Below are 25,000 nucleotides of genomic sequence, written 5' to 3' on the forward strand. Positions count from 1 at the left end.
GACAAATGGAATATTGTACTTCAGTGCTAGAGGAATGGGGTTTAAAAACAGGGATGTTTATGCTGCAGCTGTATGGGATGCTGGTGAGGCCACACCTGGAGTATTGTGTACAGTTTTGGTTTCCTTACTTGAGAAAGGATGTACTGGCACTGGAGGGGGTGCAGAGGAGGTTCACTAGGTTGATTCCAGAGTTGACAGGGTTTCCTTATGAGGAGAGATCGAGGAGACTGGGACTGTACTCATTGGAATTTAGAGGAATGGAGGGGGATCTTATAGAACATGTAAAATTATGAAGGGAATAGACAAGATACAAGCAGGGAAGTTGTTTCCACTCGTCGGTAAAGTTCAAACTAGGGGGCATAGCCTCAAAATAAGGGGGGGTAGATTTCAGACTGAGTTGAGGAAGAACTTCTTCACCCAAGGGTTGTGAATCTGTGGAATTCCCTGCCCAGTGAAGCAGCTGAGGTTGCCTTATTGATGTTTTTAAGGCAAAGATAGATTTTTGAACAATGAAGGAAATAAGTATTATGTGAGTGGTTGGGTAAGTGGAGCTGAGAACATGAAAAGATCAGCCGTGGTTTTATTGAAGGGTGGAGTAGGCTTGACAGGCCAGTGGCCTACTCCTGCTGCTATTTCTTGTGTTCTTATGTCCCCAATTCATATTTCTTTTTCACTCTCCCTTACTGTTCAAAGCAGCTGTTGCCATGAATCCTTTTGTGTATTCCTAAGTCTGTTCTATTGCCCTTCCAACTTGACAGTAATGGGTAATCCTTTGATGTACAATGTGTGCAACTTATCATGCAGTGTGGATTAAACAAGAGATGCATGTTTTCTTGATGCTGACTCTGTTGGCTGGTTTCAGTTTCTAGATATCATGGTAATATCAGTGCAGTTTCTTTTGTTTATTCCATTTGGGTCTCCAGAATGTGTCTCAATTTGTGGCCAGGTGATCACAGTAGCCATTTTAGGTCAGTATCTGTCCTCTTTAAAGATCATTTTAGTCCATGAAGATCTCAAGTATTAAAACCACATGACTGAAGTTGAATATCGATAGTCTATTATAAATCATTCAGTTTCCCCATTGCTGGTGTTCATTACATCGGGAGAGGTAACTGATGTGCATATGCCTCCATATCTTCAGTACTATTTCTTCCAATTGAAAGTTGGAGCACCTAGTGGTGCTAATTCAGCAGGCTGAGCCCACTCAATAATAACTTGTGTCTTCCTATAGAATGTTTTCCACTAAGGAACATCACAAGGCACTTTGGAAATATAAGGAAAACAGACATAGAGTGAGAAGAAGAGAGATTAAGAGGAGTGACCAAAGGCTTGATCAAAGTAAAGTGAGTGGAAAACAAGAGTAGGAATTTAGGGTTGGAATTCCAGAAAAAAATTAGACGACAAATTTCCCACATGCTGAGAGCAAGGTGAAAGTGTAGGGATAGCTGCATGAGGATTGGTGTTTGTACTGGTAGAAGGTGTCAGAGATTATTAGGGTGACCTATTTATTAACTGGTTTAGACAACATTAAAACTGAGAGTTGGGCTAGCACTTGCCAGTAAATTAGCTTTTGTGCATCAGTTTAAACATATGGCACAAACTAATATCAGTGGGTTTCTTTGCTGTATTGGTCACTGCAAATCAGACCACTTCCTAAAATAATACAACACAGAAGGGGCCTATTTGGACATTCTGCCTACATTCACTCTTTGAAAAAGCTGTTCAATTAATTCCTCCCCTTTCCCAAGAGATTTGTAAATATTTTCACTTTTAAGTATATGTTTAATTTCCTTTTGAAAGTTGCTACGGAATCTGACCACGCTTTCAAGCAATTCATTCCAGATTATGAAAAATCACACAAGAAATTCTCCTCATCTGTAATCCATCAGGCAGCTTGACTGACAAAAACGGATGGATCTTAACTTCCTGCAGCTAAACTATTCAGAAGATCAAAGAAGTTGTCCTTAATTCCTTCCATTGACTGACTCCAATCTCCTTCTTCAGCAACTCGCTTATGCTGTAACAATCTGTTCACAACTTCAGCATCTATTTCAGTCCTAACATAACTTTCAATTATGTTTGAATGTTAGTAGTGTATTAGTTGACTCCACAAATACTAATGAGAGTAATCAGCCAGAATAGTTGTGAGAAATGACATTGTTTTAGGTGATGTATTCACCTTCAAGTTCTATTGGTCTTGTGGTCAGACCATACTAATCGACTTTGAATCTTGCGAATTCATGGCCCATCTGAATTGCTCAGACGTGGACAAATGAGATATTAAATTTAAATTTCTCCAGTATTATCAGAGCAATCCAGTTGGAGTTAGTGGAGTTAGTGCAAAAGATCAGGGCCCAAATCTTCTGGAAGCAACACTGACTGAGTAGGTTTGTAGCTCGGGGAGGTTGGTAGATTGGTAGGGTGGTACATGTGTATTTGTTTAATTTATTCATTCACGGGATGAGGGCAACATTGGCTAGGCAGCATTTATTGCCCATACCTAATTGCCCATAGAGCAGTTAAGAGTCAACCACATTGCTGTGGGTCTGGAGTCACATGTAGGCCAGACCAGGTAAGGATGGCAGTTTCCTTCCCTGAAGGGCATTAGTGAACCAGATGGGCTTTTCCTTTTTCATTCCAGATTTTTTTTTTTATTGAATTCAAATTCCATTACATGCTGTGGCGGGATTCAAACCCAGGTTCCCAGAACATTATCTGGGTCTCTGGATTAACAGTCCAATGATAACATCACACAAGGCCATCGCCTCCCCTCTAACCACATATGTATAATGCATTTGTTCGGAAAGAGTTAATGCTGAAGTTGCAATGAATGCTACCCAATCTGATGATGACACAAGTTTTTGAATGGAGAAGAAGGAGCCTATTTTGAGGTCCATTGGAGACAGATACATCATCTGTTTTTTTGAGAATCTTTGTAATTGTGCGTAAGTAATCAGATTTGTTTAATATTGTCACTTGCACCTAGGTACAGTGAAATGTAGCTAATGTCACCATGTCAAAAAGTTGAATAAATTAATATTAAATTGATTTACTGAGGCTGAGAAAACTTCAAAAGTTCAATCAATAGAACTTGTAGCTATTGCTATCATATAGTTAAGTATAATAAAGACAGAAATTGCAGGAGAAATTGAGCAGGTCTGGCAGCATCTGTAGACAGAAAGGCGAGTTAACATTTTGAGTCCAGTAACCCTTCTTCAGAACTGATAGTAGCTGGGAAAAGGTGGTATATAAGCTAAAGACAGGAGGTTGTGGTGCCAGAAGGGAAGGTGCTGCGTAAGAGTGAGTAGATAGGTGGAGATGGAACCCAGAGAAAGAGAATGACAATTGGCTGACAAAGGGATGGATGATAGTAAGCTAGGGAGAAAGAAATGCTGGTAATGGGGACCATAAGTAGGTGACAATGTGTGGGATGTGCTGAAAGCAGCCCATGTCACGACAGGGTCTGGGGTGTCGGGATGGGTAAAGGACATGGAAGAATGAGCTCAGATTCTAAAATTATTGAACTCAATATTGAGTCTGAAGTTGCAGGGTCCCCAAATGAATAATGAGATGTTGTTCTTCCAGCTTGCACTGAGCATCACTGGAGCACCGCAGCAGGCCCAAGACAGAAGTGTTGGCCAGGGAACGCGGTGGTGTGTTGAAGTGGCAGGCAACTACAATGAACTATATCTTCTCAAGAAAGAAATTGATTTATTGTCACGCGTACCAAAGTACAGTGAAAAGCTTTGTTTACGAGCGGTACAGACAGATCATAGCAAGCAAGGATGTACAGATCAAAAAGATTTAGACAGAGGCATACAGGTTACATTGCACAGGGCGTGTGCTAGGAGAGATCAATGTTAGCAAGAACAGTGTTTATTTGAGGCTACAGAGTCCATTCATCAGTCTGATAACAGCCGGGAAGAGGCTGTTCCTGAACCTGCTTGTGTGTGTGATCAGGTTTCTGTATCTTTTTCCTGACAGAAGAGGTTGTAGGAGGTCATTACTGTAGTGTAATGGGTCTTTGATGATGTTAGCCGCCTTTCTACAGCAGCGAGCCATGTAAATAGAGTCCATGGATGAAAGGTTGGCTTCCGTGATGGTCTGGGCTGTGCACACCACCTTCTGTAGTTTCTAATGGTCCTGGGCAGAGCAGTTGCCATACCAGGCCGTTTTGCACCTGGACCGTATGCTTTCAATAGTGCTTCTGTAAAAGTTGGTGAGGGTCACATGCAAAACAAGTTCCTCTTTTTATTAAACTTACGTGTGATTTATCCTGCACCATTGCTAATTAAAAGTACCCTTCAATTCAGTATATAAAGGAGAAATGTTGAGCAAAATTACCATTAGTAGGACCAGGCAGCCAGAAGTAGAAAGGAGTGACTGACTCTCGGTCCCTCTTTCACAGCTACATCCATGCTCAGGTGACCGCTGGCAATGATAGAGAACTTTAGAGGCAATGGGCGCCACAGGGGATGGGATGTATTATCACGCCGGACAACGTTAAGTTGGCGTAGTGGTAATGCCATTGGACTCTACTTGCTGTAGTGGGAGTGCAGCAAAGATTCACTAGGCTGGTACCAGGAAAGCCAGGAGTACGCTATGAGGAGAGATTGGTTTAATGGAACCTGCATTCAGTAGAGTTTGGAATGATGAGAGTGGATCTGATTGAAACATATAACATTCCAACAGGACAAACCAGATGCAGGAAGGATGTTTACCCTAGTTGGACAGTCTAGAACCAGGAGTCACTGTCTCAGGATATAGGGTGGATCATTTAGGACCGAGAGGAGGAAAACTTTCTTCACTGAAAAGATAGTGAACCTGTGGAATACTCTACCACAGAAGACTGTGGAAGCCAAGTCAGTGAATATATTCAGGAAAAAGATTTTAAAGGCATCAAGAAGTATGGGAGAAAGCAGGGATATAGCATTGAGATAGAGAATCAGCATTGCTTCTATTGAATTATGGAGCAAGTTCAAATTGCTGAATGGCTACTCCTTCTCATGGTTTCTATGTTTCTCCTCCAAGCTTCATACTGCCCTGGCTTCTAACTACATTGCTGTTCCTTCATTGGTGTTGGGTCAATGATCTAAAACTTCTTAACTAACAGTGATGCAGGTTATAGGTAGAGCACATGCACTGCAGTGGTTCAAGAAACTGCTTAACGTCACCTTCTCAAAGGCAGTTAGGGATAGGCACCAGATGGCATTCTTCCCAACAACACATGGACCTTGAATAAACAACAAAAAGTTCAATTGACTGGTTCCTAATCACAGTATATGACCATTAGATCCGGTAAATTTTTAATGGAACTAAATTGTAACATAGTTGATCAGTTTGACACTAAAGCACATAACTGTATTCTAATGTCTTGGATGGCAACTGAGCATGCTAAAATTTTGATATTTACTGATTTCGTTTTGGTAATGCCTTAGGGGAGCTAGAGTTACATTTGAATAATTTGCAAAATGCTTTAAAGCGACCAACTGTTTTATAAGGCATTAACCGTTTTTGTTTCAATAATAACAACTTGAATCAACAAAAGATTCCAGAAAAATATCAATAATATCTACTTGAATCAACAAAAGATACCCAGCAAATAAGAAGTTCAATTCAGGTACGATTTGTTGAATAGAGTCTCTAAAACCTGAACTTTGGGTGGAATACCAGAGCAGTGAAAAATAGGAACTAAAGTGTAAGCTGTCTTTTGATTGATTTATTTGGTCGCATTATTTTTCTGCCAAACATTTTGCTGCTTTTTAATTTGTGCCTGTAATTTGCAGTTGTTTAAACAATTCCAAGCCTTCGATGATGGAGTAAGTTGATTATCTAGGAAGTAATAGCAAAACTTCTGTATGCCAGAGCCAGTGTAATGGTAGTATCATTATACTGTTAATCCAGAAACCCTAGCTCCTGTTCTGGGGATTTGAATAGATTTGAATCCTACAATGGCAGATAATCATATTTGAATTCAATAAAAAAAAGTCTGGAATAAACTTTTGCCCAATGGTGACCAAGTGTCAATTGTTGAAAAGACCAATCTGTTTCACCAATGGCCTTTGGGGAAGGAAATCAGTTGTCCTTACCTGTTCTGGCCTACATGTGACTCCAAACCCAGAGCAATGCAGTTTTCTTTCGCTTGCATTTACATTCTGTGTATAAATTTTTAAAAATGCCCCATGTCAGTAAGTGGAAGTCCTAATATTTCAGTACAAACTTTCATTTGTCTACTGCCCATCTCTTGGGCATTGACTAACTCTATTTTAAAGCCTGAATTTATATTTCAAATGCTTATGTACTTCTTCCTTCTTTTGTAGTATAATGTACTTCTGCTTTACTCTGAGCACAATTTTTATTGAATCAGAGATAGTAGGAACTGCAGATGCTGGAGAATCCGAGACAACAAGGTGCAGGGCTGGATGAACACAGCAGGCCAAGCAGCATCATAGGAGCAGAGAGGCTGACGTTTCGGGCCTAGACCCTTCATCAGTTTGTTTTTGGCAATTAGGGAATTGTTTTGGGGTATTGCAGAATTTATTGCCCTCAGTACGTCATTCACTTCATTTGTGGTTCACCAAACATATTAATCTTGTAAATAACTGTGACTAATCCATGAAGGTGAATTTAGATCGCAGCTTTTGCTTAAATTTCAACCAATACAGCCAATGCGTCCAGAGCTGGGTAATTTTCTGCAGTCCTGCAACTCTCCAAGACATCTGTGCTCCTGCAATATTGTAGTATGGTCAATAGTATTGAATAGAAATCAGAGACGTGAAGGGGGTGGTATTGTAAAGGATTTTTTAAAAGTTATTCATTTTTGTGGGATGCGGGTGTCCTTGACTGCCCCAGCATTTATTGTCCGTCCCTAGTTGCCCTTGAGAAGGTGGTGGTCCACCTGATGTTGGTTGATGCACAATGTCATTCAGAAGGGAATTCCAGAATTTTGACCCAGCAACGGTGAAGGAACGGTGATATGTTTCCAAGTCAGGATGGTGAATGGCTTGGATTGGAACTTGCAGGTGGTGGTGTTCCCATATGTCTGCTGCCCTTGTCCTTTTTCTCAATATGTAAAGAAGATTAGATGACAACTGAGATGACTGAGGATTGTTCCATGTGTAGTCTGTTGTGCATACAGTTAGAAGAGTATTCAACAAAGAGTTTACTAACAACCTTGCATCTTCAGTCTCTGACCTAAATTCAATCCTGATCAAGGACAAATTAAGATCTGCAACAACAATAACAGATAATTTTGATCTCAAAGATTTTAATCATTGTCATGCCCACAATTGACAAAGCCTTAAACTCTGGATTCTCTCCCTACACCTCACCACCTCGTTCTAACTCTCTTTTTTCCCATTGAGGCACTTCGTAAAGAAAGATCAGGAAAGGGGTATGGAGACACAGCTGAGCTTGTGTTTAGGGGTCCCAGGCTCAGTCAGGATGGTCAATGTCCAATCAGTCAGGTGTGTTGACTGTACAGGTTGATTGACCAATAATAGTTGTTATTCAGAACATTATCATAAGTCACACGACACCAGGTTGTAGTCCAAAAGGTTTTTTTTTAATCACAAGCTTTCAAAGCACTGCTCCTTCATTCACATGTTCTGAATGTGCACCTCCACATTCAGAACAACAGCAATCATTGGCTTAGGATGTTGCAAAGATTCCCCAATCCCTCCTCTTTTGCTTACTTCATGCCAGAACTTGGGACTCACGTGAGGACTATTCTGTTGGAGCTTCTTTTGTTTTAAGCAGGATGGAGGCTGCTCGATAATGTGCAAGATAAGGTAAAGCACTTACCACCTGACCTCGCTCTCTCTCAAAAAGGCCTTTACAAACCTTGATTGAGTGTGGCTTTGGGATATGCCCTTCATGACCTCCTTTCCTTTCCTGACCTCCTTTCCTTTCATGACCCTGGCCCCGGGCTGGGTCCTTCTTGATTTGTCCTCCTCCCTCAGAATGTAGGGGGGCGGAATAATGGTTCTAATACAGTTAATGTTGGAGATTGTATTAAGCTTCATTTAATCTGATGTGTCATAGTCTTTGATTGAGAATCAAACAATCTAGCATGAGGGTAGAATGGAAACAGACACATCATTTCTAGTTACCGATAGTCTTTGCAATTATATTTGAGCAGTCAATGATTGGTTTTATCCAATAGACTACATCTTGTGTAAGTGCATCTTCTCATTAAGTCTTAATGGTGGTTTATTATCTACCACTGATAGTTAAGTATGCACACACTCAGCATAGAATTTTAGTTACAACAAGCCAAAACATCAAATAACTTAACAAGGGCCATTCTGGCACAATGGTAATGTCCCTATCTCTGAACCAGGAGGCCTGGGTTCAAGTCCCACCTGTTCCAGAGGTGTGTTATAACATCCCTGACAAGTTAATTAAAAATATCTAGAGCTTTAATTACAACAAGCTGAGATGGCAAATAAATTAATAAGGCCTTTGTGGCAAACTGGTAGTGCACTTATCTCTAGGCCAGGAGGCCTGGGTTCAAATCCCTAGAGGTGTGTAATAACATCTGTGAATAAGTTGATTAAAGAATCGTATAAACAGAGATTAGTACCAGCGATAAGACAATCTTGTGGCGTGGTGGTAGTGTCCTTATCTTTGGACCAGGATCCCTGGGTTCAAGTCCCACCAGCTCTGAATGGGTTAAGACCCTAATAAATAGGAACAGGAGTAGGCCATTCAGCCCCTCAAGACTGCACCACCATTCAATGGGACCATGGCTGGTCCAACCTTTGTCATACCAACTTTCCTGCCCTCTCCCCATAACCCTTGATTCCACAACTAGTCAAGAATCTATCTATCTCAGCCTGAAATATACAGAAGGATTGTGCTCCCATGGCTCTCTGTGGCAAGGAGTTCCAAAGACTCCCAAGCCTCTGAGAATTTGGGGTGACACGGTAGCTAAGTGGTTAGCACTGTTGTCTTACAGCGCCAGGGACACACATTCAGTTCCAGCCTTGGGAGTCTGTCTGTGTGAAGTTTGCACATTCTTCCCATGTCGGCGTGGGTTTCCTCTGAGTGACCTGGTTTCCTCCCACATACTGAAGATGTGCAAGTTAGGTGGATTGGCCATGCTAAATTGCCCCATAGTATCCACAGTTGTGCAGGTCATGTAGATTAGTCTTGGGAAATGCGGGTAATGGGGATGGTTGGGGGTGTGGTGTGTGAATGCTCTTAGGAGGGTTGGTACAGTCTCAATAGGCTAAATGACCTCTACTTGCGTGGTAGTGATTCTATGAAAAGAAATTCCTCCTCATCTCAGTATTAAATTGGCACGCCCTTATTCTGAGACTATTCCCTCTGGTCCTAGACTCTCCCAGGAGGGGAACCCATATCCTAGCATTTACTCTGTCAAGCCCCTTGAGAATCCTGTATGTTTCAATGAGATTGCCTCTTATCCTTCTAAACTCCAGTGAGTAGAGTGCACCTTGTTTAATCGTTGCTCATAAGACAATCCTTCCATTCCAGTGATCATCCTAGTGGATCTGCTCTGAACTGTCTCCAATGAAATGATATATTTCCTTAAATCAGGCAACCAAAATTGCTCACAGTACTCCAGGTGTGATCTCACCAGCACCTTATCCAGCTGCAGTAAGACTTCCCTACTCTTATACTCCAAGCCCCTTGAAATAAGGGCCAACATTTCATTAGCATTCCTGATTACCCGCTATTGTGTGTGCTAGCTTTTTGTGTTTCATGCACAAGTAACCCAAGTTACAGCTTTCTGCAATTTCTCTCCATTTAAATAATACTGTTCTTTCGTTCTCCCTTCCAAAATGAACAATTTAATGTTTTCCAACATCATACTTCATTTACCAGTTATTTACCCACTTACAGTCTATCATTATCTACTCGTAAACTGTTTGTATCGCCCTTACAAGCTGCCTCTCCATCTATTTTTGCGTCATCTGCAAATTTGGCTACAGTACATTAGCTTCCTTCTTCCAATTTATTAATATACATTATAAAAACAATGATCCCTGACGGAACCCACTGATTACAGGTCGCCACCCTGAAAAAGAACCCCTTATCCCCACTCACTGTTTCCTGCCCATTAGCCAATTCTCTATCCATGCCAAAATACTACCTCCAACACTCTTATCTTATGACTTACATTTTTGTGAGGGACCTTGTCCAAAGCCTTCAGGAAGTCCAAATACAACACATCTACTGGTTACCCCTCTATCCATGCTGGTTGAGACTTCCCCAAAAAACTGTAATAAATTCAGCAGATACATTCCATAATTCATGACACAATTTTGTATTTTGTTCAAATTGAATATTCATTTTCAAAATGGTTATATTTAAAATTTTTTTTTTGCTCAGCATGTTATGTTTACTTCATACCTTTAAAAATTTGTTTCAAATTCATTTCAGTTTTGGACCTTACAAGATCTTAGGCAACTGTTGCTGAATTTCTTGCTGAAAAGGATCAAGAAGCTCATAGGAACTCTGAATGATTTTTGGAGGATAGGCAAAAGTAATGACTTTTGCTCCAATTAAAACATAAAATGATGGAAATGATCAGCACATTTTTTTTATTCACTCATGGGACATGGGTGTCACTGGCTGGCCATCATTTATTGCTCTTCCTTAGTTGGCCCTTGAGAAGGTGATGATCAGCTGCCTTCTTGAACTGCTGCAGCCCACCAGCTGTAGGTTGACCCACAATGTCCTTAGGGAGGGATTTCCAGGATTTTGACCCAGCGACAAAGAAGAAATGACAATATATTTCCAAGTCAGGATAGTGAGTGGCTTGGAGGAGCATGTGCAGTTGGTGATATCTACTGCCCTCGTCTTTCTAGATGGAAGTGGTCATGGGTTTGGAAGGTGCTGTCTGAAGGCCTTTGGTGAATTTCTGCAGTGCATCTTCTGATAGTACACACTGCTGCTACTGAGCATTGCTGATGGAGGGAGTGGATGTTTGTGGATGTGGTGCCAATCAAGCTGCTGCTTTGTCCTGGATGGTGTCAAGCTTCTTGAGTGTTGTTGGAGCTGCATCCATCCAGGCAAGTGAGGAGTATTCCATCACACTCCTGACTTGTGCCTTGTTTTTGGTGGACAGGCTTTGGGGAGTTAGGAGGTGAGTTACTCGCTGCAGTTAGGAATACTGTGTACATGTGACGGGTCCAGCTGAGTTTCTGATCAATGGTAACCCCCAGGATATCAATAGTGGGGGGTTCAGTGATGGCAACACCATTGAATGTCAAGGGATGATGATTAGATCGGCATCTGTGGAGAAAGAAATAGATGTCAGGTTCCCTTCATAGGAACCAATGTAGATTATGGACCTGAAGTGTTGACTGTTTTTCTTTCTCATGCTGCCTAGCCTACTTAGTGTTTCCAACAATTTCTGTTTATATTCTAGATTTTCAGCATCTGAGCACTTAGCTCTCCTATTATATGCTCCATACTGGACATTTGGCTGCATGGTTCCATTTTAATTTATAAATGAGAAAGTATTTATCACTCAGTGCAGCCTATTTTTTTCTCATTTGTGCAGACAGAAACACTACATTAATTGAGGTGAGCTAGTCATTTGTAATATATTGGAATGTTTTGCATTTTTACACTTAAGCAAAATCACAAGTTATATGTCAACAGTTACTTTATGACATTCAAATTTTTATATGGGATTGTTGTGTGCAATTGACATGTGAGATTCAGGTCTTTGAATGTCAGTGTCCAGATATCGTATAGGGCCAGATTTAAAGAAGCAGAGCTGGTTGCATAAGAAGAACAACCAAGTAGTGTGTAATTGTCTGTCACAGCAAGGGCTGTAAAGCGTATCATACTGAAACCTTACTTTTCAATAGGCTTTATAGAGGGTGGCATAGAGTACAAACCTATATATAACATTTCAACCCCACTCTGACTTACAGATCTCAATTCTGAGCACATGAACTATATGAAATGGAGTTCTGGCAGGAGGAATAAAGGACTCACAAACAGCAGAAGTACCAGGGCCACACTAGAAACACGAGGATCACTAATATTTTATTCCATTCTGCCTTCAAATCTGCGTCTTTAATCAAGCTTTAATCTGTCCTAGTATTTCCTTATGCAGTTTCGTATCAAATTTTGTTTGCTTACAATGCTGTGAAGTGGATGTTACGTCACAATAAAAATTGTTAAATAAATACAAGGTAATGTTGTACATACCTAATCAAATTTCTCTGATATGTTGACAATGGTACGTACGTTAGATTAAATGGCTATGCCTCATCATTGTCCATTCATGTTCAGAACTCAACTTTGAACGACTGAAATTCTGCTTGTTTGTATTGGCTGCTAAGTATAGGACAGATGTTTTTAATGTGAGGGAGTTTTATATCTCAAATTTACAGTGTGTCCTTGATTCTGCAGAAAGAATGCAGAAATTTTAGCTGATTTTTTAAAAAAGCAATAACTAATATTAAATGTACTAAAGTGTGGTGCTAAAAATGTTTGTAAGAAAATAATTCCCTGCCTTGCAATGCTGAAATTAATAATTTGATATTATCTCATCATTAATATGGGGGTTTTTAAACTTTGGTGTTGTGAACTTGTTTTGAGGCATGCCAGTATTCTGGCTTCAAAATCAATCAGTCACCATTAGGTTAGTAAATTCTAGAGTCATTTTGTGTTCACATTTTGAAATCCAATTAAAGGTGCTGAGTGCTACCTTAAGAGTATGTCAGATTGTTATCTGTCATTTTACCCAAGAGGCTAAAACATTGATTTTACAGTGGAGCTCATTCTGGGCTTTAAAAACATGATTGTATACCCTGAATAGAGATTCCACAATCATTGGCATTGTGACTTTGAAGTTTTGCTTCAGCATTGTAAACTTTATTTCTCACGTTTTGCATCCTGCAAAATTAGATACCTTCACTGTGCTCTAAGTGGAGGAATGGAAGCTTGTTGGAGTAAAACCTTTTCTCCAAATGGTATGTCATCATTAAATACAATTAATCTTTGGCCACATTTTGCTGGTTTTCATGTACGACCTTATATCTGTCACCTTTATGCTACCTCCACAAATCCATTTTTCTGAAGCATAATTGAGGTATCATTTAATTGTTAGTCTGAAGTCCATTGCCACTCCTTGCTTGGTACAATGTATTTACCATTAAACTGTGCTGGTAGTGTTTGCAGAAGGAGAATGTTTGAAGTACAAAGTTTATTTACTGTCAAATGGTATATATTAACATGATGTGTTTCCATTTAACCTTTCCAGGGAATTGGATTCTTTTGCTGTAGCCTTACAATGAACTGCCAGGATATTTTTTACTTTTCACAATTTTTTGAATTCTCTGGTTCTCTGCTGAGTCTCTGAAGAACCAACATTATTAAAAATGCAAATTATCCAAACATTACCTCATTGATGTTCATGCGACCTTGCGGTTAAAATTGGTTACTGTTTTCCCTGCATTAAAACAGTAGGAATGTTTCAAAAATAATTAACTGGCTGTGAAGCATTTTGGGACCTCCCAAGTTCTTGAAAGATGCTAAACAATTTTAAGTCCTTTCTTCATAAAACCTGCAAAGAGTAGTTTAACTGAGTTTGTGTTTTACTAATTCAAATGTGTTTGGGAACAGACAGTGCACAAAAATTTTAATCCTTCACCCAATGTTCAAAATTAGTTCTAAAGCATCAGCTCTTTGAATTCTGATTTTAACAAAGACAGCCTAAGCGTTGCCTGATATTAGTTTGTAATGTCTTGTCCTCCAAATATAATACCCAATGCATAAAGCTTTAATATCTAGTGCTGCCAAAATATGTACACTGCTTTATAATTGTAAGGTTTTATCAAACATCCATTACTCTGTCTCAGTCATAGTATGTTATTTTATCTATGCAGTGTAAAATGCTTCAAGGTCCCTGTAATGCTGCCCGCAATCTGATTATCATATTTATATTGATACTTTTAAGGTATTCATTAATTTAAGCTGCTGCTTCTGGATTGGGTAGGACAGTGGCTCAGCGGTTAGCACTGCTGCCTCACAGTGCCAGGGACCTGGGTTTGATTCCACCCTTGGGCGACTGTCAGTGTGGAGTTTGCATATTCTCCCTGTCATAGAGTCATAGATTCATAGAGTAATGCAACATGGAAACAGGCCCTTTGGCCCAGACTGGTCCATGCTTTGGCCTAAACTTGTTCATACTGGTCCATTCTGTGTTTGCGTGGGTTTCCTCTAGGTGCTCCGGTTTGCTCCCATAGTCCAAAGATGTGCAGGTTAGGTGGACTGGCCATGCTAAATTGCCCATAGTGTCCAAGGATGGGCAGGCTAGGTGGATTAACCATGGGAAATGCAGTGTAATAGGGTGGTGGGTGGATCTGGGTGGGGTGCTCTTCAGAGGGTCTGTGTGAACTCCACACTGTAGGGATTCTACCATTTAGCACATAAGTATCTCAGTTCTGGAAATGGGCTTCACAGATTAGAAAACTGCCAAGTTCAGTATCAGTTTGGGCTGGGTTACCTATGAAGACGGTGCTTTAGTTGACCTCAATACCTCTGGGCTTTGATACACAAACCTACTTCAGGTTCTACACCTGGTAGAAAACATGAATACGTTTGCAGTTTTGTGACATGGCATCTGGGGACAATATTGGACGTGATCTAGAAGAGATGATCATTCGTTTCCTATCCCTACAATTATGTGGATGTGAACAGGTTATTGGAATAAACAGGGTGTTAATTCCAGTAATATTTTTCTAGCAGGAATAGAAGCCTGTTAAATAGTAGTCAGACAATTTTAATTTTTGTTACACATGCTAGTAGAGAAGTGCCTTGTGTATTAAACTATTCTAAAATAGAGGTGATGAGATTTGTTTAGAAGTTTTGGGTAAAGACACCAAAATATTATGAAACACAACTGACAGCCTGATGCTTGTGTACACTGAGTAATTCTGAAGGAGTACTTCACTACAGTTTACTATGTGCAGAGTACTCTCTCTACAAGTGGATCAAAGTTGTTTTGAATCTAAAACAAATGACAGACAATTTTAAAGCTAAAGGCTGTTTTGTAAGATATTGCAAACAATTTAAAACTTCCTCAAAAATTTCTTAAAGGATGATTGGTTAAAATGTAGTGGAGGGAGGAGAATATATAGGGATACTCAGTGTTAGTACAAAAGAAGATGCTGCAGCAGTTAAATAGCTGAAACTGTATATAACATCTGGCCAGATGTGTTTAACTAGGAATAGCTTGATGCTGACACCTCATGGCAAAAATAGAAGGTTGATCCATTCCCTACTACTTGTGGCCCTTTTGGAAGACCTAGCTGCTTCGCCCACTTTCTATTCCCAGTGATCTATTATACTCACCCACTTCTCTTTTAAAAGCTGTTGCATCTACTCTGAAGAATTGTACATCAAACTAAGAACTAATCAACATCAGACATTCTTTCCCTTCCTTTTTCCCTGTGAAACCGCCAAAAAAGTGATTAGCTGATGTAGCTTCTTGTGTGTTTTGGAGGCAGAAGGGAAAATTACTCAGTAAACAGGAAGAGATACTAGTTTTGAAGTGAAACCGCATATATTGCATGGTTAGTCAGTATGATTTTAATTACCAGTACTTTGTCTGAAATGGTTTATTTAATGTCTGCAACTGAACTGTGGTAATTGCTGTGGAACAGATTAGCTTATTGTATTTCATTTAGGCTTGTTCCGATGTAGAACCACAAAAGAGACTTAACCACTTCAAGTCCCTTATCTCACTAAAATGGAGATTTTTGGTAACAATCTGCCATTCAAAAAATGATAAATCTTGTTTATTCATTGGTATATAATGCTTTAATGTTATGAAAAATAAGACATAACTCAAGTTGTTTTGGGCAAGTTTTCTTTTGTTACATCCAGACTTGAGTATAGGTATAAACATTGCAAACACTGTGAAACTAATGTTCAACTGGGAAGATTAAATATTCCTTTATTGTTAAATTTACAATATTAATATAACATTCTTTCAAATAGGCAATGTCTTCAACAAAGGTGCCGGAAAGCTTAATTGACTATGAACTAGATGGGTCTGGCACAGAGACTGAAGATGATGACTTTTATTCTGGCTCTGGGTCTGGTGGTAAGCATTTTTTTTTCAGTTCAAATAATGTTCCTAGATGCTTGACTTAAAATTCTGAATTTAGATACAGCCATATTCAATTATCTTTTTAAAATAATCAAGAGTGGCACAATGTAAGGTTTCATGCTACAAACCAAAAGAGAATTGTTTTTATCACTGTTAGTGCATTTTCCCCCTCTACCTATCCCCACCTCTAAAACAACACAAACATTTAAAACTTTTTCAAAATGTAACTAATTTGTTAGGACATAAGGAAAGTTGAGTACTGCTCAACCAACTATTTGTAAGTGAATTGTGTTGTTCATGTAGATCTTTGAGTGTGCCTCCAAACCTTGGGATATGCCAAGAAAAATGGGCTGTGTTGAGTCATAGAAACGTTACAATGCGAAAGTAGGCCATTCAGCCCATTTAATCCTCTGAAGAGCATCCCACCCAGACCCACCCCATCCCTGTATCTCAGCATTTCCCATGGCTAATCCGCCTAGCCTGCACGTCCCTGGACGTAATGGGCAATTTAGCACGGCTAATCCATCTAACCCACACATCTTTGGACTCTGGGAGGAAACCGGAGCACACAGACGAAACCCACGCAGACACAGGGAGAATGTGCAAACTCCATAGAGACAGTCGCCTGAGGGTCCCTGGCGCTGTGAGGCAGCAGCGAGGCAGCAGCACTAACCACTGAGCCACCCCTAAATTTCATGACTCTTTTGTAAGCAATAGCAAAGAGAAAACCCAGAAAACAAATAATTAGGAGAAAAGGATTTCCCAACTTTTTGTGGGATCTTCCCATTCAGTGACATCTGATCACAAATGCCTAGATACCTGCAAGATTTCTAAGCTATGTAATCATCCCAGGTTGTGTGATGTCATTACCTTGATCATGGTGCTATATTGCAAAGGAACAGAAACCGGCTCAGACCAATGGACAATATGCCAATTGCTCTCACAGTGAGTGAGGAAGAAAATTCCAATGATGATGATTGTGTGATAATGCTGAGTGACAGCAACTAGAATCAAAGCAACCAAACTGTCAGTCAAGAGTAACTGATTAGTATATGTACCTCTCCAGATGAGTATCCAATCACCAAATCAGAACAAGTTGTCAAATCTCCAAGACATTATGGAGTCATAGAGGCGTATAGCATAGAATGTGGCCCACAATGTGTATGTCGACCAAGAAACACCAAATCACACTAATCCCATTCACCTAAACTTGGTCCATAGCCTACTCTGTCCTTTTACTACTGGCATTTTAAGTGCTCATCCAGATGTTTCTTAAATGTTGCAACAGTATCTGCCTCCACCACTCTTTCGGATGACATGTTCCACATTTCTACCACTCTTTGGGTGAAAAATGTTTCCTCAGATTCCCTCTAAACCACTCACTCGTCACCTTAGAAACTTATGCCCTCTGGTCTTGGACATGTCTGTCATGGAGAAAAATTCCTCACAATGTACGCCTCATAATTTTGTATATCTTATTCAAATTCCTCCTTCAGTCTTCTGTGCTCCAGAGAAAACAAACCCAGTCTATCTACTGTCTCTTCGTAACTGAGTCTTTTATCTCAGGCAACATCCTCTACACCCTCTCCAGTGCAATCACGTACTCCCAATAGTGTGCAACTGTACACAGGATTCCATCTGTGGCCTAACTAATGTTTTATAAAGTTGTAACAAGACTTCCTTGCTCCTATATCCTACACCTGGCTAATGAAGGCAAGCATCCCATATGCCTTCTTCACCACCCTGTTTACCTACACTGACACCTTCAGGGATCTATGGACTTGTACACCAATGTCCCTTTGTTATTCCGTACTTCCTAGGGACCTACCATTCACTGTGTATGCCCTTCCCTTATTAGATCTCCCAAAACGCGTCACCTCACTCTTATCAGGATTAACTTCCATCTGCCATTGGTGTGCCCAATTTACCAGGTGATTAGACTGTAGCCTGAGACTATCTTCCTCATTATCAGCAACAATTTTCATGCCATTTGCAAACTTACTAATTATACCTTTTGCATTCACATCCATGTCATTAATTTACATAAGAAACAGCAAGGGTCCCAGCAGTGATACCTGTGGTACACTGCTGGTCATTGGCTTCTAATCACAAATACACCCTGCCACCTATTGCCTCCTATTTGCTTCCTAATGCCCTTTGCAAGTTAAGTTTGGATCCAGTTTTCCAACTTGCATTGGATCCCATGGGCCTTTTGGACCAGCTTTCCATATGGGACCTTCTCAAAGGCCTTACTGAAGTCCAAGTAAACCACATCAACTGCACTACGCTTATCAACATATTTAGTCACCTTTTCAAAAAACTCAATAAAATTAGTCAGACAGGATCTCATAAGAACATAAGAACCAAGGGCAGGAGTAGGCCGTCTGGCCCCTTGGGTCAGCTGTGCCATTCAGTAAGGTCGTGGCTGATCTTTTTGTTGACTCAGCTCCACTTACCTTCCCGTTCACCATAACCCTTAATTTCTTTACTGTTCAATAATGTATCTGTCTTTGTCTTAAACATATTCAATGAGGTAGCCTCAACTGCTTCACTGGGCAGGGAATTCCACAGATTCACAACCCTTTGGGTGAAGAAGTTCCTTCTCAACTCAGTCCTAAACCTAAATCTGCTCCCCCTTATTTAGAGCCTATGTCCCCTTGTTCTAATTTCACTCACCAGTGCAAACAACCTTCTTGCTCTATCTTATCTATTCCCTTCATAATTTTATATGTTTCTATATGATCCCCTCCCTCCCACAAATCTGTGCTGACTATGCCTGATGATCCCTGCTTTTTCAAGTGTTAGTACAAGAACAAGAACAAAGAACAATATAGCATAGGAACAGGCCCTTTGGCCCTCCAAGCCTGCGCTGATACATTTTGTTCTTCCATACTAAAACTGTCTTTACTTACAGGATCCGTATCCCTCTATTCCCTTCCTATTAATGTATTCATTGAGGTGCTTCTTGAATCTGCTATTGTGTCTGCTTCCACCACCTCCTCCGACAGCATGCTCCATACAGTCACCACCCTTTGTGTGAAAAAAGTACCTTGCACATCTCTTTTAAACTTCATGCTTTGCACCTGGAATCTATGTCCTCTAGTAATTGACCCCTCCACCCTGGGGATAAACCTCATACCTTCTGCTCTATCCATGCTATTCACGATCTTATAAACTTCTGTCAGGTCATCCCTCAACCTCTTGCATTCCAGTGAAAACAAACCCAATCTATCCAACTTTTCTTCCTAGCTAAAATCCCCCATGCCAGACAGCATGCAGGTAAACCTTTTCTGTACCGTCTCCAAAGCTTCCACATCCTTCTGGCAGTGTGGTGACTGGAACTGTACATGATATTCCAAGTGTGGCCTAACTACAGTGCTATAAAGCAATGGCATAACTTGTCTATTCTTATACTCAATGCCCCTTCCAATGAAGGCAAGCATGCCATCGGCCTTTTTTACTACCTTATCTACCTGCTCTGCTACCTTCAGTGATCTGTGAACCTGAACACCCAGATCTCTCTGCATATCAATATTCCCAAGGGTTCTGCCATTTACTGCATAATTTTCACCTGCACTTGACATTCCAAAACTCAACACCTCACGTTTGTCCGGATTAAACTCCATCTGCCATTTTTCTGCCGATGCCTCCAACTGATCTATATCCTGCTGTATCCTCTGACAATCCTCCTCATTATCTGCAACTCCACCAATCTTTGTATTGTCCATAAACTTACTAATTAGACTAGCTACATTTTTCTCCAAATCATTTATGTAGATCACGAACATCTGAGGTCCCAACACTGATTCCTGTGGAACACCCTCCATTCCGAAAAGCATCCTTCCACTGCTACCACCTGTTTCCTATGACTAAGCCAGTTCTGTATCCAACTTGCCAGCTTACACTGATACCATGTGACTTCACTTTTTGTACCAGTCTGCCATGAGGGACCTTATCAAAGGCTTTACTGGAGTCCACATAGACAACGTCAACAGCTTTTCCCCTATCAATCATTTTCAATTTTTTTACAATACTTTCCCCACCACTGATGTCTACCCAACTAGTCTATAAGCACCTGGCCTATTCCTGCTGCCCTCTTGGAACACAGGAACCACATTAGCTATCTTCCAATCATCTGTGGCCAGTGAAGAATTAAATACCTTCACCAGGGCCCCAGCAATCACTTCCCATAGCAGCCTCAGATACATCTCAACAGGCCCAGGGGATTTATAAATCTGTATGCCCACCAGAACATCTAATTCCTCCTCTTTATTAATCTTAATGTGTTCTAGAACCTCACACTCCTACTGAAATCTCTGCTACAATGTCTTTCTCATTGCTGAATACAGTTGAGAAATATTCATTTAAGACCTCACTCATATGCTGTTGCTCCATGCACAGATTGTCCCTTTGGTTTTTAATAGGCCTGACTCTTTTCTTGGAATCTTCTTGTTCTTAATATACTTAAAATGCCTTGGGGTTTTCCTTAATCTTATCTATCAAAAATACCTCTTTGCCCTCCTAATTCTTTGTAAAGTACCCCCTACACTCTCTGTACGTCTGAAGGACCTCCCCTGTATTTTATGCTCTGTACCGAACATATGCTTCCTTCTTTTTCTTTATCAAACTCTTGCTATCCCGTGTCATCCATCGTTCTCTGGGCTTGCTGCCCTTGCCCTTCAATCTTAAAGAAACATGCTGGCCCTGAATTGCCAATAGCACCTTTGAAAAACTCCTACTTTCCAAATGTAAATTTACCAAATCCTTATTCTTATCCATTCCCATGATGACTTTGAAGCTTAGTGTTACGGTCACTATCCCCAAAATCTGACACTTCAGCCACTTGGCTGGCTTCATGCCCTAAGATTACATCTAATGTTGCCTCATCTGTGGTAGGACTATCTATGTACTGGCATAAAAATCTGTCCAGGGTAGATTTTAAAAATTTCACCCTTCATAATCATTTCACACTAAAGTAATCCTAGTTAATGTTAGCAAAGTTGTAATCTTCTATCACTATAATGCTATTCCTCTCATACCTCTCCGTGATTTGCCTACATATCTGCTCCTTTACCTCTCTCTGACTTACTGTTGGGAGGTCTGTCATACAATCCCAACAAAGTGATTACAACTTTTTTATTTCTAAGCTCTACCCAGATGGCCTCATGAGACAGGAGTTATTTGAGTATCAAATATTGATTTAGTTAAGTGTCTTTTTACATATCTGTATAATTGTTGAATTGACAATGTATGCTTATATATAATGATAGGTATCTGTTTGGGTTTTCTTTTCTTTTGGAAAAGAGAGATATTGTGTTACATCTCACAGCAGAAATGTTTAAGGTACATGGTCATGATGTCATTACTACCATGTCATGTGACCTAATCATGTAAACATCTCATACTCCATCTTACTGAGCTCTGTCCTCTTGCAGCATGACATGCTACAGTACATCCGAATTGCTTAGCTAGAAGACACACAAGTATCTGTGATTGCAATGTATACATGTCTTTATCAGGTGCTGTAATGAAAATTTGAGCTATTCAGTACTATATGACCCACATTTCATCCTTATGTCACAGAAGCTAATGTGTATCATAGCATGATAGTTGCAGATCATCAGTCTATCACATCCCATCAAATCAGTTCCTGTAGCTTTTATGACAGGTAAGGGCTTATCAGTACATTAGGCTTCTAAAGTTGTCCCGTTCATAAAGCATCACAAAATCATTTCTTATGATACAGTTAATTGCACAAATATTTTGCCCAATTAAAAGTCTAAACACATGGAAAGGTGGGACTTTGTTGACTTTCGGGCATGAATTGTCTACCAAAATTGATTTGCTGCAACACAGTGGTGTGCTGTGGTCACAGAATTCATGATTAGTGCTTCTTCTACTCAATAGTACCAATTTCTATAGTCACTATATGAGTATCAAATGCTGATTTATGGAGTTTGAACTGCTGGTAGAACAAAACTTTAGCTATGTCATAATTGAGCAGGATTTCCTAACTTGACCAGAGGGTTAGTTTCTCATTGTTTTGATTGGTTTTCAACTCTGACATGATAGCAATGTCTTGATCGAAGTTGAAATTCTTTCAGAGACGCTAATCTAATATTGAATACGAGTTTAGAATGTCGCAATAGAAATGTTTAAGTGTTCCATTTTTTTTCTTCTAGCTGGCTTTATTCTGAACAATCTTGATGTGGAGCTTACAACAACTTATCACACACTTCCTTCAACAGCTTCAAGTAATTTATATTCATCAAGTCAAGTAGCCTTGACAAGCAAAATGATCACAGAAGCAGATGCGAATATTTTAACAGAGCATCATGACTTGCCAGTGGTTGATACAACCATTGAAGCCACACTGACGAGTAGTAAATCTACCACTCTTATTCCACAAGACACTGATATTCACCTTGTTACTAAAAACAACACTAAATATTTTCTGGCGCGTGGAGTTGGACCCAAAAATGATGTTGCTGAAGTGAGCAGTGCCAAGCCTACTGTCCACACCGTGTTCCCAGATAATGCAGTTGTTGCTGTCAATGACAAATCCTTAGCTGACTCAAAGATGTTTGCAGCAAGTGAAATGATGACAGTGGTGGATGAAAATGCTGAACAAATTGAAAAGGTGAGTTTAAAAATAAGATGCAAGTGTAATTTTTTTTTCTGTGAACTTAGTTCTCAGATCAAGCAATATATGCAAGTCCAGCTTTGTTAAAGCAGTGGATTAATAGATTAATAAATAAAATGACCATTCATGTATTAATCTTCACAGAATGAAATTTCAAGACCAATAATATTATAAAAATTAAACCATAGGCACTTAATAGGCTTTCCTTAAATTCTTTGAAACTTTGATTGAATTTTTAACATGAAATCATTAAAAAATGCAAATCTACTAAGTTTCAAGTGTACTTTTAAGGCTATTGGTGCATCAAACATTGTGATATCAAAGAATCCTAACTGGTTTTTACCCTAACAAGGTAAAATGTGAAGTGGTTTTAATTTTCCCTTCTGCACAAGGTGCTAACCGGAGTGTTACAAGATGTCATAGAGCCATAGAGATTTACAGCGTGGAAACAGGCCCTTCAGCCCAACTTGTCCATGCTGCCCAGTTTTTGTAACTAAATTAGTCCCATTTGCCTGCATTTGGTCCATATCCCTCCCTACCGATCCCATCCATGTACCTGTCTAAATGTCTTTTCAATGAGAGTATTCACCTCCACCACCAGCTCTAGCTGCCCATATCAGACACTCACCACCCTCTGTGTGAAAACAATTGCCCCTCTGGTCCCTTTTGTATCTCTCCGCTCTCACCTTAAATCTATGCCCTTTAGTTTTAGACTCCCCTACCATCTCTGGTGTATTAGCCAATCACACGATGTGAGCACCTTTCAACAGTTGGTTGAGGGTATCAGAACTAGATTTGATTCTGCCCTCAAGTACATTCTCTGGCATATGTCAATTAGGAGCACAAACACAGGTTTTACTTCCTCAATCAACTGAAGCCTCTTACTGCCCCCCTGCTGAAATCATATCTTACATCTTCCAGGCTGCACACCTCTGTATCACAATGTATATTTACCCACTAAGTAATCTTGTTCAATTAGATTTGCAGAGTGACAGGGGTAGGTGTGGCACGCTGGTAATATATTGAATTGGAAATCCATAGACCCAGAATAATGCTTTGTCAACTCAGCTTCAAATCCCACCACCTCTTTAATTAATAAATCGGGAATGTAAACCTAGTTTCGAAGATGATGACTGTGGCAACTGTCAAATGAAACAAAACCTAGTATATTAATGTCCATTAAGGAAAGAAATCTGTTGTCCTTATGTGTAACCAATGTGGTTGATCTTACCCTTACTCTGAAACAACCCGAAATCACTCAATTCAAATGCAGTTAGGATGGGCAACAAATATTGACTTTATCAATGATGCTCACACCCCAAGAAAAGAATAAAAAAGAACGTACACTTGAAAAAAAGGTAGTTTTACTGCTTTCGGTGCTGACAATGATTCATGCACAAATTGGGCCCATTTTAGCAAAGTTTTTCCAAAGTAGCAACCCTCGATCATTTGCAATTAAACAAATACAAAATCTACCATGAATCAGTGCAGTGAGAGACTGGAAATGTAATTTTAAAAAAAAGCTTACACATTTAAGTGTGATACCTTGCCAAAGTTCGATGCAACTGAAAAATTAATGATTAATCATAGTTTTAATCCAGCATGTAATTTTAAATTAATGAATAATGCTTTTGTATTAAAATAAAGTTATTTTCTAATAAAAAACAAAGCACTGCAGATGCAGGAGATCTGAAATAAAATAAAAAGTGATGGAGAATCTCAGCAAGTCTGACAACATCTTTGGAGAGAGAAACCGAGTTAACCTTTTGAGTCTGGAATGACTTCTTCATACCTGATGCGGTCTGGAAAATTATGGGCTTTTATGCTGTTGACCCTCACCATCTGTTGTACTTGCTCCTCCTTCCACTTGTCAATGGCATAAAATCCATTATTTTCCCCGAAAAAGATTCATACTGGACTTGAAATGTTAATTCTGTTTTCTCTCCCAACTGATGTTGCCAGACTTGCTAAGATTCTCCAGCACTTTCATTTTTATTAAATTTAGTTTCTAGTTAGATTGGAACACAGCTATTGATTCCTGAGTAAATAAAATAAGAAGCATTTTAAAATGTATTACTTAGTGTCTTTGTGCTCAAAAGACCCTGTTTAAGTTTTAAAATCTCCTCAAACATGCATCAACAGACAGTTAATGGAAATTCCCAATGGTGATGTATTCATCCTGGACTAGCAGCTGGTTTTATGGGAAGTGTCTGTTTCTAGTTTGATGTTTATAAAACTAACTCAAAAGAACACAG

General features: G+C 39.8%; 1 protein-coding gene across 1 annotated transcript in view; it reads left to right on the forward strand.

The window, feature by feature from the left end:
* Positions 1–25,000, forward strand: part of LOC109922748 (syndecan-1-like) — a 66,283-nt gene that overhangs the window by 22,808 nt on the left and 18,475 nt on the right. Inside the window, exons 2-3 of the mRNA XM_048597502.1 lie at positions 15,991–16,096; positions 22,285–22,742. Coding sequence (XP_048453459.1) covers positions 15,991–16,096; positions 22,285–22,742 — 564 coding nt within the window. The remainder of the gene's footprint in view (positions 1–15,990; positions 16,097–22,284; positions 22,743–25,000) is intronic.

This window comes from Rhincodon typus, chromosome 5 (genome assembly GCF_021869965.1).
Source record: "Rhincodon typus isolate 14 chromosome 5, sRhiTyp1.1, whole genome shotgun sequence".
NCBI classification, from domain to species: domain Eukaryota; kingdom Metazoa; phylum Chordata; class Chondrichthyes; order Orectolobiformes; family Rhincodontidae; genus Rhincodon; species Rhincodon typus.